General features: G+C 41.2%; 2 protein-coding genes across 3 annotated transcripts; one reads left to right on the top strand and one right to left on the bottom strand.

The window, feature by feature from the left end:
• Positions 1-56: 56 nt before the first annotated feature.
• dnali1 (dynein, axonemal, light intermediate chain 1) lies at positions 57-5,054 on the bottom strand. The gene is made up of 6 exons (XM_076280465.1): positions 4,974-5,054; positions 4,385-4,521; positions 3,895-4,064; positions 3,448-3,626; positions 1,132-1,296; positions 57-92 (listed from the first exon to the last, which is right to left on the bottom strand). Exons 1-6 carry the CDS (start codon positions 5,052-5,054, stop codon positions 57-59), a joined length of 768 nt encoding a protein of 255 aa, XP_076136580.1.
• Positions 5,055-5,579: 525 nt separating this feature from the next.
• LOC143119166 (chromatin modification-related protein MEAF6-like) lies at positions 5,580-9,218 on the top strand. Of its 2 annotated transcripts, XM_076280462.1 has the most exons (7): positions 5,580-5,747; positions 6,379-6,494; positions 6,586-6,673; positions 6,791-6,836; positions 6,993-7,182; positions 8,201-8,234; positions 8,413-9,218. In XM_076280462.1, the coding sequence occupies exons 1-7, from the start codon at positions 5,658-5,660 to the stop codon at positions 8,425-8,427; spliced, it is 579 nt and encodes a 192-aa protein (XP_076136577.1). In that variant the 5' UTR covers positions 5,580-5,657; the 3' UTR covers positions 8,428-9,218. The 2 variants fall into 2 exon arrangements, with proteins under 2 accessions (XP_076136577.1, XP_076136578.1); XM_076280463.1 differs by lacking the exons at positions 8,201-8,234; positions 8,413-9,218 and adding an exon at positions 7,750-8,059.
• The last annotated feature ends 4,750 nt before the right edge of the window (positions 9,219-13,968 follow it).

The following is a 13,968-nucleotide window of genomic DNA, read 5'->3' as shown; positions in this document are numbered from 1 at the left end:
AACAGTTATGTGCAGGGCTTCATCAAACAGCAACTTCAATGTCCAACACAGGATTATTATTTCTTTGGAGCGATGATTCCTTCCAACTGGGTCTGTAAAAATAAGAAAAGCATTTGCAAATAAAATATTATTGCCTTCATATAGTGTGCCCCTAATGGAGGGGTAAAAATAAAACGTATTATTTATTCCGTTGGACCTAAGGATATTATTCACTTGTTGATACTGACAACTGGATTACACAACTCCTTTTTGCAAATGCATTTTATTTTTGACCAATTGCAGTTGCATTTCCTGAGATTGCATTGCCATTATTTACAGTTGTAAAGAAGTGTTTGGTCAAAGTGATGAATTTAATACAGAGGAGCTGTAGTATATTAACAAAATCATTCACTGGTAGACTGGATGTATAAGTATAAGTATATATACTCTTTTGATCCCGTGAGGGAAACTTGGTCTCTGCATTTATCCCAATCCGTGAATTAGTGAAACACACTCAGCACACAGTGAACACACAGTGAGGTGAAGCACACACTAATCCCAGCGCAGTGAGCTGCCTGCAACAACAGTGGCGCTCAGGGAGCAGTGAGGGGTTAGGTGCCTTGCTCAAGGGCACTTCAGCCGTGCCTACTGGTCGGGGTTCGAACCGGCAACCCTCCGGTTACAAATCCGAAGCGCTAACCAGTAGGCCACGGCTGCCCCCGAAAAAGTAAAGACAGAAACTACATGCCCCACAATCTCTTGAAAGCAAAGACTAGATATTTATTCATTTACTAAACTGTTTTGCCAAAAGAGACTTAGTTTTTGTGCAAGCTATACATTTTGTCAGTATGGCAGTTACCCTGGAATTGAACCAATTCAATTGATGCCATGCTTTACTAATTACTAAAAGAAATAATGAATTATTATGATAATTGGTATGTCCATGACATTGTAGCATTTTCATCAGAACATTACAAAGGAAAAACAAATTACCGTAAAATGTTGCTGTCTTATTAAATATTTTTGCTATGGTATTTTGCAGTACCCCATCAGCTGAGTGAGTCAGTGAGTGCATCTGGAGCTACAGAAGTGCAAATCCACCTTTTGTTGAGAGTGAGAGACTAGCTGGTCCCAGCATTGATGCCAGCCTACCTTGAGTTGCTGGTTGGTGCGCTTGAGGAACTGGAGCTCCTCTGTGTGCTTCTTCTCCTCTACCTGCCGCCGCTCCGCCTCTCTCTTCTCGATGGCCTCACACTTGGCCTTCTGCTCGTTCACCTGCCTCTCCAGGTCCCGCTTTTCCATCTCCAGGCCTGCGATCTATGGAGCAGGTCAACAATTCCTCAGACCAGAGGTCGCAACCTTTTTGGGGCTAAGGCACATCAAAGGTCAAACCAAAGCGCCAAGGCACTCTGATTCATAGTTACATATTGTGAAGTATCATACACATTATTATTTTTCTATACGGAGTGTTCATGAGTTGAGAATACAGCGATTCATGCTCACATGTTGACTGAGCTCTTAACAAATCTGTAGTCTTATTAGGCTACTTTATAACAACCACTTTAAATGGTTTTAAAACCGTTTTAATCTTAAAAGAAGCTTTGACATTGATGCATTTCAAAATAGCCCTCTAGCCTTATTTAATGAATCTGTATAAAACCGCATTGTGTTCCTCAAAATTCCATGGCACACCTCACGACACACCAGACCGTTTGAGAACCATTGCCTCAGATCAATGTTGATCTGATCCCACCGTCAAACTTTTATTGATTTCGCAACAACTAGGTGTCTATACTAGCCTGGAAAATCCAGACCAGTGTTGCCAACTTAGCGACTTTGTCGCCATATTTAGCGAGATTTCAGACCCCCCAAGCGACGTTTTTTGTAAAAAGCGACTAGAGACAAATCTAGCTACTTTTTCTGCCGTTCTTGGAGACTTTTTGAGAGCTGTGCAAAGCAAATGCAGCAGTTGGGAATAGGTTGGAAATTACTGCTTTTCAGCCACTTAATGCTCATTCTGGTGTATACTATGACAAGATGTACAGAAGTGTAAAGTGTATCAATTACCACAAGTATATTAAATTAAATATATTTAAATTAGGCTCTTAAAGTTGCCTATTTCAGTAGGTCTAGGAGAAAAGCAAACAAGTGTAAAGGGGAATTAAAGGTCCATCACCGTTTTTTTTTTTTTGGGGGGGGGCGGGGTCACGACCTGGTGACGTAATTGATATGTAAATTAGTGTGTGACGTCATTTAGCGACTTTTGGAGCTGGCTTTAGCTACTTTTCATTTGAAATAGTTGGCAACACTGATCCAGACCCTGATAATCTAGAAAGATTAAGGGTCTGTGGCCGGTTGCACAAAGCACCTTAAGTTTTTTCCCTTAAGTATGACCCTTAAGGCTTAATTTCTCCTTAGGTAAGGGATTTACTTAAGGGTGTTGCACAGAATACCTTAAAATGTTTCCTTAGTTAAGGAGAAACGTTAAGCGATTTACTGCATTGAAAGGGATTTTCCGGCATGAAAATTCTATAGTTTCCACGATTGTTCAACGCCCACGATGCCGTTAACCCACCGAACACAGTAAAGCTTAATGATCTTATCATTCATCTTACCTTAATAATATTTGCGGAAATTATCCAGGTAGCAAGTAAAGCATGTTATATACATGAACTGAACAATACTAGTTGGCAAGTTAGAGATGATCCTGCCGTCATCAGTGCACCAACGTTTTGCCTAGCGAACCGAACCGAAGTTCATAGGCTAACAAGACATCCACATGAATTGTTAACGTTAGCCTATGTAAACTAGCCTACACAATAAGCTAGGCCTATTTGACAGAGATAGTATATAATATATAAATAATATACTTCATTTATCAGCATAAATTCAGTTAATAATATGGTTAAGGTATAGTCAGATGTCCCTTAGGTTTTTTCCCTTAGTTGGACTACTGAGGTCATTTGTGCAACAGTTTAAGGGATTTCTTACAAGATAAGGACTAACCCTTAAAATGTTAAGGAAATCTTAAGGAGAAAACTTAAGGGTGTTTGTGCAACCGTTTTTATTTTAAGGGACCCTAAAATCAGATTTTAAGGGAAAAACTTAACTTAAGGGGCTTTGTAATGTAATGGCCCAAGCAACAAGCATGCATTTCAAAATCTCACTGCACGCAATTGGATAACACTAGGCCATGTTTACTCTGAATGATTTCGGACTTAGACGCAATTGGATAACACTACGACCAATGTGTACTGTCCTCCAACGTTGCAGCGCTGTCTTCATCAGTTTACTGTAGCTGGTTCCCCGGAATGTTGGGGTAAAAGTAACGTGCATCATTGCTCAATCAATTCCATTGTGCTCTCGCGAGAACTCTGGATTTCCAGGGTATGTCTATACACGATTAGGTGTATTCCTTTATCTTCCCAAACACTAGATTGCCTCAGACTTGGGCTGACCCACGCCTACCTTCTTCTCCGTGTCAGACTTGTCCTGCTCAGCCTGCAGAGCTTTCCTCATGCCGAAAGCCACGCTGCTCTCGTACAGTGTCTGGTAAGCAGCAATGGTCATGCGGATCTCATCTCGAACCCGCAACAGTAGCAGCCCCCTCTCAGAGCAGTTTATTGTGACCTGCCTGATGAGTTCATCTACAGAAAAACAGATAGGGACAAACTCAACAGATAACATTTATGAAACACATGCATGCATTTCAGTTATGTGGATTTAGATTTCATCATGAATCAAAATCTCTAGTAACGTGGGAGTCCTCAATTGTTTTGTAAGTATAGCAGACATTAGTTTACATATCTTTTATAAGCTATCTCTCACATTCATACATGCTTCCACTCCCAAATAAACTGACTTGAAGGAACAACAATTGACATCACAGCTTGATGTGCAGGTTTGGCCCCCTACCAAAGCACTGCGTGTAGAGCTCTCTGCGAACAGGACAGATGCCTGTCTCCCTGGCCTGCCTCTGCTGCAGCTTCATGTCCAGCTGTTCCTGCAGGTGCACCACATCCATGCGTGTGCAGGGCGTGCTGGCCACCTGTTGCACCCACAGCTGGTTGTTTTCCATCCATTCCCTGCAAGACACAACCCACATGGACACACAGAGAGGACACGGATGTGTGCACACATGGGATGAAACGGTCTATGCTGGAGCCCAGGCATGCTAATGCTTTTAGATCTTCTACAGTTAGGTGACACACTGGAATGGATCTCGCCCCACTCAGATCTGCTTGAGAGTAAACTTGTTTCTTATTATAGGTATGCTGATTTCACTACAGTAAGCACCTAAAGCACATACAATGCTTGAAGGATATTATATCTAGTCCAGTCTGCATTTTTTTTAAAGCAAAGTGACAGGGCAGGAAAGACTGATTAGGCCTAATGTTATCTTTACCTGGGTGGAAGGATGGAATTAAGAATTTCTTCTGTTTGTTGCTTAGTGGCATCAGCTGTTGGGGTCTTTGGTTTAGGTGGAGGAGGAACTGGACCTGTGACGACCTGTTGTTGAGGACTGACTTTCAGGGGACGAGCCTGAATTCAATGATTTCAATATAAAATGTTTCAACGTTTAATTTATGCAGTTTGAATACTGGCCTATATGTGATTAGCAAAGTTAGAGGTGAGAGTAGCAAAGTTAGAGGTGAGAGTAAGTTAGACTAATATTTTTCCTGCAGCCGGATAAATAGCTGCATAGTGAGAGGTATGTTTTTGTTGTTGTTGTTTTGCCATAGGCCTATGCAGGCGGAACTAAAAACTTTTTAAAAAAGCAGGCCTTTTGTTTACTGAAAGGCCATTTCTTAAAAAAAAAAAAAAAGACTGTCACCTTAGCTGTGCTATGCAACTTGTTTAATCAAGGCAACTAAAACATAGTTGGTGCTTAGCTGAAACAGTTTACAAGCGGATAAAATAAAACAAGGAGTGCTGCTACAAATATTCTGGTTAGCTAACGTTAGCCAAAACTGAGAGGCTAAAAGGAAGTTTACCTTTGGAGACTTCTTTTCTGTATTCTTGCTCACCAAAAGTGGGTTGTCATATTTCACTAACGAGTCGGCTGGGGGTATCATGACGGTAAACTGGAGATGACCTATCTAAAATTAAATAAAGTTTTCAAAGTAACAAAAGAAGCGGAAAACATTAACACATTGTATCAGTTAGTTTACTTCACCCTCACTACCTGTTTACAGTTACCATGGCGATGAAGCACTCGGCCACATCTCCTCAAAAGCAACAAGCAGACTTGGCAAAGCAGCCGTAGCCTACTGTATAAGTAGCAGATGAGCTTACATCAGACATAACTTATAAGAAGTATATCTCTATTGCTTAAGCAAAATTCAACTTTGAGAAGAAGGGAAATGTATATTTTTTTGTGTTCATAACAATGCATGCTTCTACAGTGTTTTACTGTTCTATTATGTATGGTTGTGATTCAAACGTAATACAGTGTAATTATTTAGGCCTGTTAGTTCCTCCAATGTCCAGAAAAAATAATATAATACAAGACATTAAATATGTACTTTACTGTCGTGTTGTTCTGCATAAATTTACCACTAGGCGGCTAACGTACGTCCAGTAAGCACGCTTACGCAACATTGACGTAGCACGCACGGGCGCATGGTCTGGTCTTCCGGTTGTTTACAAATTATTTTTATATCCCAAATTGCTAAATTATGGCAATGCATGCGAAAGCTACCCCTCCGCAGATTCCAGATACACGCAAAGAACTGACAGAATTGTTGAAGAGAAAACAGGAGCTTGCGGTAAAAGACCTAGACCCGTATTTTCTGGTCAACAATAACAAAAGCGTCTGTAGCTCTGTTAGCGTTAGCTAACTATGCTAGCCAATTACCTTTCTGTCTTGCTGGGTTTCGGGTTGTATTGCCCACAAGGCGTAATTACACTGCCTATTTATGAACTATTAAAAATTGATATGTAAGCCAGAACACTGAACGCAAGGAAAGATGTTTGGTCGGGCTTTAGTTTACAATCTAACGTCTAGTTTACGTTAGCTAAGTTGGCTAACTCCCCAGCTGTATTGTGATTTCACCTGCTGTGTTATTTAAGTAACGTTAAGAAATGAGGTTGACTTATCATTTTACTAAGTTACGTATGCTTTGTTTAGGATGGAGCCAGGTAACTTAAGGCCTTGCCCAAAGCAGGCAGCACTAGACCCTATGGCAGGTATTATGGGTGAATTGGGGGCGTGCCGTTTTATGAAAAGAAATAGGTCTGTAGTGTCATTCATATCTCTTAGAAGGCATACAGAACACTTTAGGTATACGTTTTACAGATATTAAATGGCATAGTAGTAGGCTGGGATTTAACTGTACTGTCTTGAAAACGGGATAGTCTTTGATAAGGCCAAGTTACATTTTCCCCCTGTTCTTCTAGGAAACATTGGCAAACCTGGAGAGGCAGATCTATGCATTTGAAGGGAGCTATTTGGAAGATACGCAGATGTATGGGAATATAATCCGAGGATGGGACCGCTATCTCACCAACCAAAAGTAAATTAATTTAAGTGAGTGAAAATCTAAATGGATCTTAGTTGTTGCCGTAACCTTAACCGCTTGCTTTTCATACTCTCTTGCCTCACAGAAACACAAACAGCAAAAATGACAGACGGAACCGCAAATTCAAAGAAGCAGAGCGCCTTTTTAGCAAATCCTCAGTCACCTCTGTCGCTGTAAGTTACACTGTGTTTTGCCCTCTGATTTGTGGCTGTCAGTCACTGTGGCCACTTAAACAACTGTGTGTGTGTGTGTGTGTGTGTATGTGTGTGTGTGTGTGTGTGTGTACACAGGCTGTCAGTGCAATGGGAGGAGTTCAAGACCAGGTTGTAGAGAAACGTAAGTACTACCTTGATGAACTACTTACACGTCATATACATAAAATCCTTTCATTGCATGCTGTCCTTGTAATACCAAAACCAAACTGTGGAAACAGAAAACCCTCTTTGTAATGTCACAGCAATACACATACTGCTCTATGTGTGGTGGTTGTAGGGGAGCCAGGCAGTGGTTCAGAGAGTGACGGGTCTCCAGACTCCCAGAACCAGGAGAATGAGCCCAGCCCAGAGGAGCCGGAGGAGTCCGAGGGAGCAGCCCACAGTGTGAAGCCGCAGAAGGCCCTCTCCTCATCCGCTGGCGGCCACCAAGGCGGCCACAAGAAGCGAAAAAACAAGAACCGCCATAGGTGGGTCCACCCACCACGATAACTTCTGTCTTTTCCAGTCTGTACATGCTTTTATCCTCCTGTGATAGGCTGATAAGTTCATGTGTGCCACTCTGTCTGCATTTGTGTAGAAAAAAAACAATTAGCCTTAGATGGCCTTACTGGTGGAGTTCCAGGAATTTATATTGTACGCCACAAGTCTCACATGCACGGTAGTCTGTATGAGCAGCTCTCTCTAAATTTTGCAGCAAACAAATTAACCTTGAATGAAGTTAAGCGAAAGTGTGCTGGACCACATGTTAGGCATTTAGCTTAGTACTTACATAGTGTGTGGCCTGATTTTTTTTATTATCTTTAAGTGTACTGGCCTTTCCTACTTATTGCTTTGAAATATGGACTGCATGACTCCATGACTGCCAGCTGTATATGGTGTGATTATAGGAAGGCTAGACTCACTCTGTGTCTAATGAGAGAAGATAGTTAGAAAACTGTTCATCACATCCATTTGGATGCATTGAGCGCAGGTGTTAGCTGAGGTTGTAGCATCTAATCAGTAATCTGGTGTCTTCTCTCCTCTGCTGCTTTCAGTCCCAGTGGCATGAATGACTATGACTTTGAGTAAGTGAGTGTGTGTGCATTTGTAGATCAGCATCTGCATGCATGCTGCATGCTGTCTTGTAACTGCTCCATTCAGCTTCCTCTCTCCCACCCTCACACTCCTGAGCTAGACTCATTTCATGTAATGTTGTCATTTGCTCTAACAGTTTTATTTTTGTGTTTGTTTTTATGGAGTGTTAAGACTAGCTTTCAATCTGAATTTGTTGGTTAATCAAACCGCCAATAACAGTATGTAATGCTTATAGAGGTCACCTCTATCTATCTATCTATCTATCTATATATATATATATATATATATATATATATATATAGGGAGATGTCGAGATTGCACTTCCCAATTTTCCATCCTGGCTGTTATCTGTAGATTGATTAATTAAACAATTGACATGTACATTAAAAAGTTCTCTTGATTTACTCACAGGATGGACATGAAAATCAATAAGAAACCTCGAGCTGTAAGTACCACTTTTACAATGCTTGGTTTGGATCCTTAATGGGATACGATTAGACAGAAGTAACTACATTTTGTGCCATGATTTACACCATCTATGAACTCCATCCATGTTCCGTTTTGCTCCCACTGCTATGGGTTCAGTCTAAAATGGCTTTCTTTTGTGTGTTCCATCTCCTCAGCAACCGGACTTCTAGACCACAGGAGAGAACACAGGTTTTCATCTGGAAAGGAAAACACATATGTGAAGATGACATACCAGGCTGCATGAAACTGAGCTGGAACTAGAGGTTGTACTGTTTTGCCTCTGCTGATGCAAACAGACAATAAATAACCCTCTGTGAAGCAGGCTAGGTGGACAGATTCAAGCCATACACCAACTCTTACCCCTTAAAGGATATGTAGGTCATGTTTGTGACAAGTCACATGGCAGAACTTTATGTGAACTTCATGTTCTGAAGGAAAGCCTTGGTTCCATCGTAGCCAGCTGGTCTTCATCTGCCTCTCTCTAATAGACAGTTTTTGACTTTGAGTCTCAGTCATGTGTACAGTTTTCACATTAGGCTCCGGAATTTCCGACTCCTTACCTTTTAGTAGTGTTCTGCCTCTATGGCATCTATTTTGGTGTTTGTAGAATCCTGGTCAATGTAGGTGTGGATTAGCTATAGAACTGGAACAGGCTACATACTGTAAATTGTGTTTACAGGGTACTTGAACTGGCTTTAGTATATGGGGTTGCTAGATACGGCCGCTGTTATTTTCAGGCACTCCAGAGAATTTCCCAGAACTCAGAGAAATCAATGAAAAGGCAAAAATGTCACTGTCAAGTCAATCATGTCCATTTAGTTTTGAACTCTTAATTTCTTTTATATGTTTATTGTTGATTTCATTATGAGCTATTATTTTTATACCTTGTACTTTTGTGAAATTTCTGTGAAAAGGGTTTACAAGTCATGAAAAATAAAGTTTTTTATTCATCTTTATTGTTCATCTTAAGTGCCCTCAGATTTGTTTTTGTCAATGTATCCTTGTGATAAGGATCTTATCCAGATGCTGTAGCAATGGCACACAATGGCAATGTGACTGCTAATTATCATAAACAAGACCATAGTCTTTGCCTGCTTTATTGCCACTCAGGGAGAGTGCACGTGGAAGTATAGGTTACCCACTAGAGGGCGCTACATACCATGTTTTAAGGTTGTCCCGTCATGTTATTGAACCATTAGAATTTCAGATTCAGAGATTTATTCGTCACATACAGTTATAACAAGTAACGAAAGCCTAGTTAGCTCCATGACTGTTTAAAGTAGAAAGAATATAAATAAAACAGACAAAAGAAAGAAAACAGAAGTTAATAATAACATAACTAAATAATAAAATGACATAAGTAATAATAATATCATTAAAATAGGATAGTCCAGGGTATTCATTGGAGTGGCAGGCATGTCCATGTTGAATTTCAATTATCTCCATTTCCTAATTGTATTGTATGTAATTCCCTTCAAAGACCACTCTTAAAATGGAAATCATCAACTTATCAACAGTGTCCATATATCTGACATGACCTGCACATGGGGGTTAACGTCTGTCATGCCTCCACTGAAGAATGCTGGAGGATTCCACCTCGATTAAAGCTCTGGTAAGGCTATAATCTATTTGCATTTATTGTTGGATTTTTTTTTTTTTTTTTTTTTAAATCAGTATAAGTGTTATTAGACCTTTGCTCCAACAGTTTAGTTTGCAGGAACTTCTTGCAGGGAGGAATTTGATAAAGATGAATGGATTCTGATTCAAACTACTTTGAACCAGTTGTGTATTTGTGTGCCTGTGTTTGTGCCTGGCCAGGAAGTTGCACAAAGTGTATGTCGGGACTTGTTGCTAGGGCTCTGTGCAGTTTATGCTGCTCCTGAGAAATGGTAAACAGTGGCGGGCAGCTGATAAATAATCAGTGTCGTGCATCATATTCCTGACCATTTGTGGACGCGCTGCACTGACTCTCCATTCTATACACAGTGTGCAGTCTGGCAGAAGGCCAGCCTGGGAAGCGTTCTTCATAGGCCTGCATGGCCCAGTGACAACCCTGGGTACAATAACCCAGAGTAAGTGGTTAATCTCCTAGTAGCTAAGGAGAATAGGGCTGTTTTATTAGCAGGCTTATCACTTACGCTTGAGTTAACTCATCCAGGTTTGGCTCATACTTGAAAATATGCCCATGATTCCTCTCAGGCCTTCTCCCTCTCTCCCAGGTCAACCTGTGATATTGAGTGTGTTGGGTTTGTTTTTGAGTTTGTGACATGGCCATGATTTTAAGCTGGTGGTCTAGTGGCAACCCTGGATAAGATAACCCAGGGGAAGTTGTAAACCTGATAATAGAATAGCCCAGGGGCTTCAATATCTAACAAAACAAAGCCAAAAGGCTCTTCTATTAGGAGGTTTACCACTTCCTCTGGGTTAACTTACCCAGATCTGCCAGAACTTATAACCATCTACTTGGAATACACCCCTGGGTCTGCATCCTATCCATGTGTTTACAGGTTATCCTGTTTGCGTGAGAGCGAGAGAGGAGGAGACAGATGTTAATGGACTCATATGTGTAAAGCATGTTGTGGCTGAAGAATGCTGCAGGAAGCCTATTTGAAGCATGCCAACAAATAGCTGATGTACCAGAGAAAACGTTTAATTGAGTTTCTCAGAAGGAGGGGGAGTTTTCCAATAACCTGGTTTAGTAACAAACCTTGTTAACTCAGAATAAGTGGTAAACCTTCTTATAGGAGTCGTTTGACTCCTATAGAAGCCACTCTGTCTGGGAACGTAACCAGGTTCTTGGAAGATGGTGGAGACTGCTAAGATTGGTGTTGCGGATTGTGGTCCCTAACACTTCTATTTACGTCACCAAAATGCCTCTCTCGATTTCACATGACGCAACTGCTAGCCACCTTTAAGGAGTTTGCAAAAGAATGTTTGGATACAGCTTTGATGTGCACCATTTGAAACATTGAGGAACTTTGAGAGCTAACTAAGTATATTGAAGTTGTGTTTGATCTTGAGTCTTCTTGGACAAACAACAGAGTCTGTTGTTTTGGAGAAAACAGGTGTTTCTGAGAATCAGCCTAAGATGTTTTTAAATGTAACTCAATTTGTACCTGAACACTAGAGCACTTCAAGACAAGCCTTGCATGCACTCACAGACCTAACACAATTCAGCACAAATTCACCAATGTCTTTTTATAATGTCTTTAAACAAGCTTTAAGCTAATATGTTTGTGGGACGAGGCTGCAGTTTTGTTTTATTTACTTCAGAGGTATTTTAGGCAGAAAGTTCATATGAGCATGCATGTGTATAGTAAAAATGCAAGTTTATCAAAGCCTATTTAAAGATGTAAGGACATTTAAAAATACAATTGTTGAGGCTTCTCACATTGCATTATATAAAAGATGTTTATGCAGAGATGGTAAAGACAGAGGCCCAAGGCAGAAGCTTGAGGTTATCCACATGCATGTTTGTCTGTGCTTCTGATTATGTTTGATCATTGTGGTGTGCATTATTAATGATTAGACTACAACTCATAATATCATATTCTCATAGTTTTTCCAATTGCTTTCAATGCTTTTAGTGGGCCCACTTGAAGGGTGATGTGTTACTGTATATGTGCTGGAGCCATGTTGGCCGATGGTCAGATATGATAATTTTTGGTCGGTCAATGCACGTCTGAAAGTCCAGTACCAACAGACCTCCCTTGGCTTGGCGAATTGACAAACAAGATGTCAGGAAGCAGGCAGAGATTCAACCTGTTGAATCAGCGTCTGGACCATTGGGAAAAGAGTTACGCTGATTAGCTTACCTATACTTGTTCCTTAGAAGTAAGTCTAATCATCAGATATTCCCCCTAAGGAGATGCAGTAGTAGTCATACTAGCGTTTGCCCCTGCAAGTCTATATCTAATAAACAGTTTCACCTTTTTTTCTTCAGCCCCTTGCTTTCTTCCAAACCAAAAGACCCAGAACTGACTATAAATGTAATTTGCAACCTATTTTGATCAGAGGTAGATTATGCACACACTAGTGGAAATGGTAAGCTAGCACTTTTTTGTCTATCTCAATCATATCTCACTAACAGCAGAATACATTCTAGTTGATGTAGTTAAACTATTTTTTGCTGTGCGAAGGCAAGGTGACTAATGGCATCTTTACACCAGAGGACTTTGAAAAGATTTGGAAAAGATTTTTGAAAGACTACAGTCTCAGGCCCTCTCACATCTAAAGACAAGTCAGAGTATCTAAGTCACTAGATTTTGCAATAGGGATCTTGCAGGGTCACTGTTTATATAACAAATAATACAGGCTACAGCTGTAGCCTACTTTGCCCCTTTCTGTTTGGTGTTAGAGAGAGCTCACTATTGGTTTTTATATTGTTCACGTCATTATTTGTATGAGCCATGACTAAAAGACTTATGATAATATCAAACATGTTTGATATTGTCGTAACGCCAAGAATACAAAAAGACTGACTCGGACTGACTTAAAACTGCTAAGATTGGCACCTTACACTAAACGATAGTTGACGGGAGCACCTATATTCATGCCCCCAGAGTGTAGCACTCTAGCTGTTGGCTGCAGCAACTCAACCTAACTGATTGTTTTTGGAGGTTTTTTTGTAGGCTACCGACAGTACTCTGTGAGATCTATGTGAAAAATAGCAGGAATTCTCCTTTAAGCAGCATTGTAGCTAGTGCTTTGAAGTCTGCAGTGCCCATTAGCGTTTTGTGCTGTGGGGGCTTAGGATGTGGCAGCAGAGAGAGTATAGAGCAAGTGATGGATGAGGGGGCGTCTCCTCCAGTGGCAGCCAGCCCAGCTGTGTCACACAGGTGACTACACCCGAACACACCTGGAGATCTCTGCCTGCTGCTTGACATCTGATGTCTGACGCCTTCAGTCAGGAACAAACCCAGGACCACAGCCAAGAGTTCCTCAGGTGATTGTTCCTTTAATCATGCTTCCCACAACATGGGATAGGTCTCTCTGTTAAGGCAATGAAAAGAGAAAAAAAAGCTTATATGAATCATGCTCACTTGTTGCTTAATGCTCATATACTGTTTGCCAAGAAGGGTTTGGTCTTGCGGTCGTCACACGAGGTTATTTATTGGTGTTCTCGTGGTTTCTGCTGCCCGGCCAACTTAAGAAAGCTGAGCCCTAGCGTCTTATCCCCCACAACATCAAGGGCCCATTAGGATGTTGAGATGTTGCTTCTTGTTTCAGCCCTCTGCGTCCACATTAAGTAGGCTAAATCCTCCTGACCTCAGCACAGAGACAAGACCGAGAGGGGCGAGGCGGGTGCCAAGCCACAAGCATCACCTCCAAATCTCCTCCATCAAACATCAGGGTTCCTGCATGTCAGTTTGGGTCTTAGGAAGAGTAAGTGGTGTTGGAAAGCATTGCGCTGATCATACATGACAGTGTACAAGAGTTGCAGACGAGATGGATGAGGGCTTGATGATGTGGTCCAACCAGTGCTGGAGCTACACCAGATCAGGTGGGGCTGGGGGGGGGGGGGGGGGGGGGGGATGTTGACGTTTGCAGGGTTCTGGTTACAACATGCCGCTGCTCTCTAGTGTGATGTGGTTTCATGCAGTGTTAAGTTACCTTTCAAGGCTGGTAGCAGAAATGCTTTAACAAAAATAGGCTTTGTAATGCATTTTGTATTTGTATTTCTGCATTTACATCATCTTTATTTTCTTTAC

The sequence above is a fragment of the Alosa pseudoharengus genome, unplaced genomic scaffold (genome assembly GCF_046254945.1).
Source record: "Alosa pseudoharengus isolate Yale_2024_CS ecotype anadromous, Long Island Sound unplaced genomic scaffold, YU_APseudo_1.1 YU_APseudo_1.1_scf_12, whole genome shotgun sequence".
In the NCBI taxonomy this organism is placed as follows: domain Eukaryota; kingdom Metazoa; phylum Chordata; class Actinopteri; order Clupeiformes; family Clupeidae; genus Alosa; species Alosa pseudoharengus.
The sequence above is the reverse complement of the archived record's forward strand: the minus strand, read 5'-3'. Positions and strand labels throughout refer to the sequence as shown.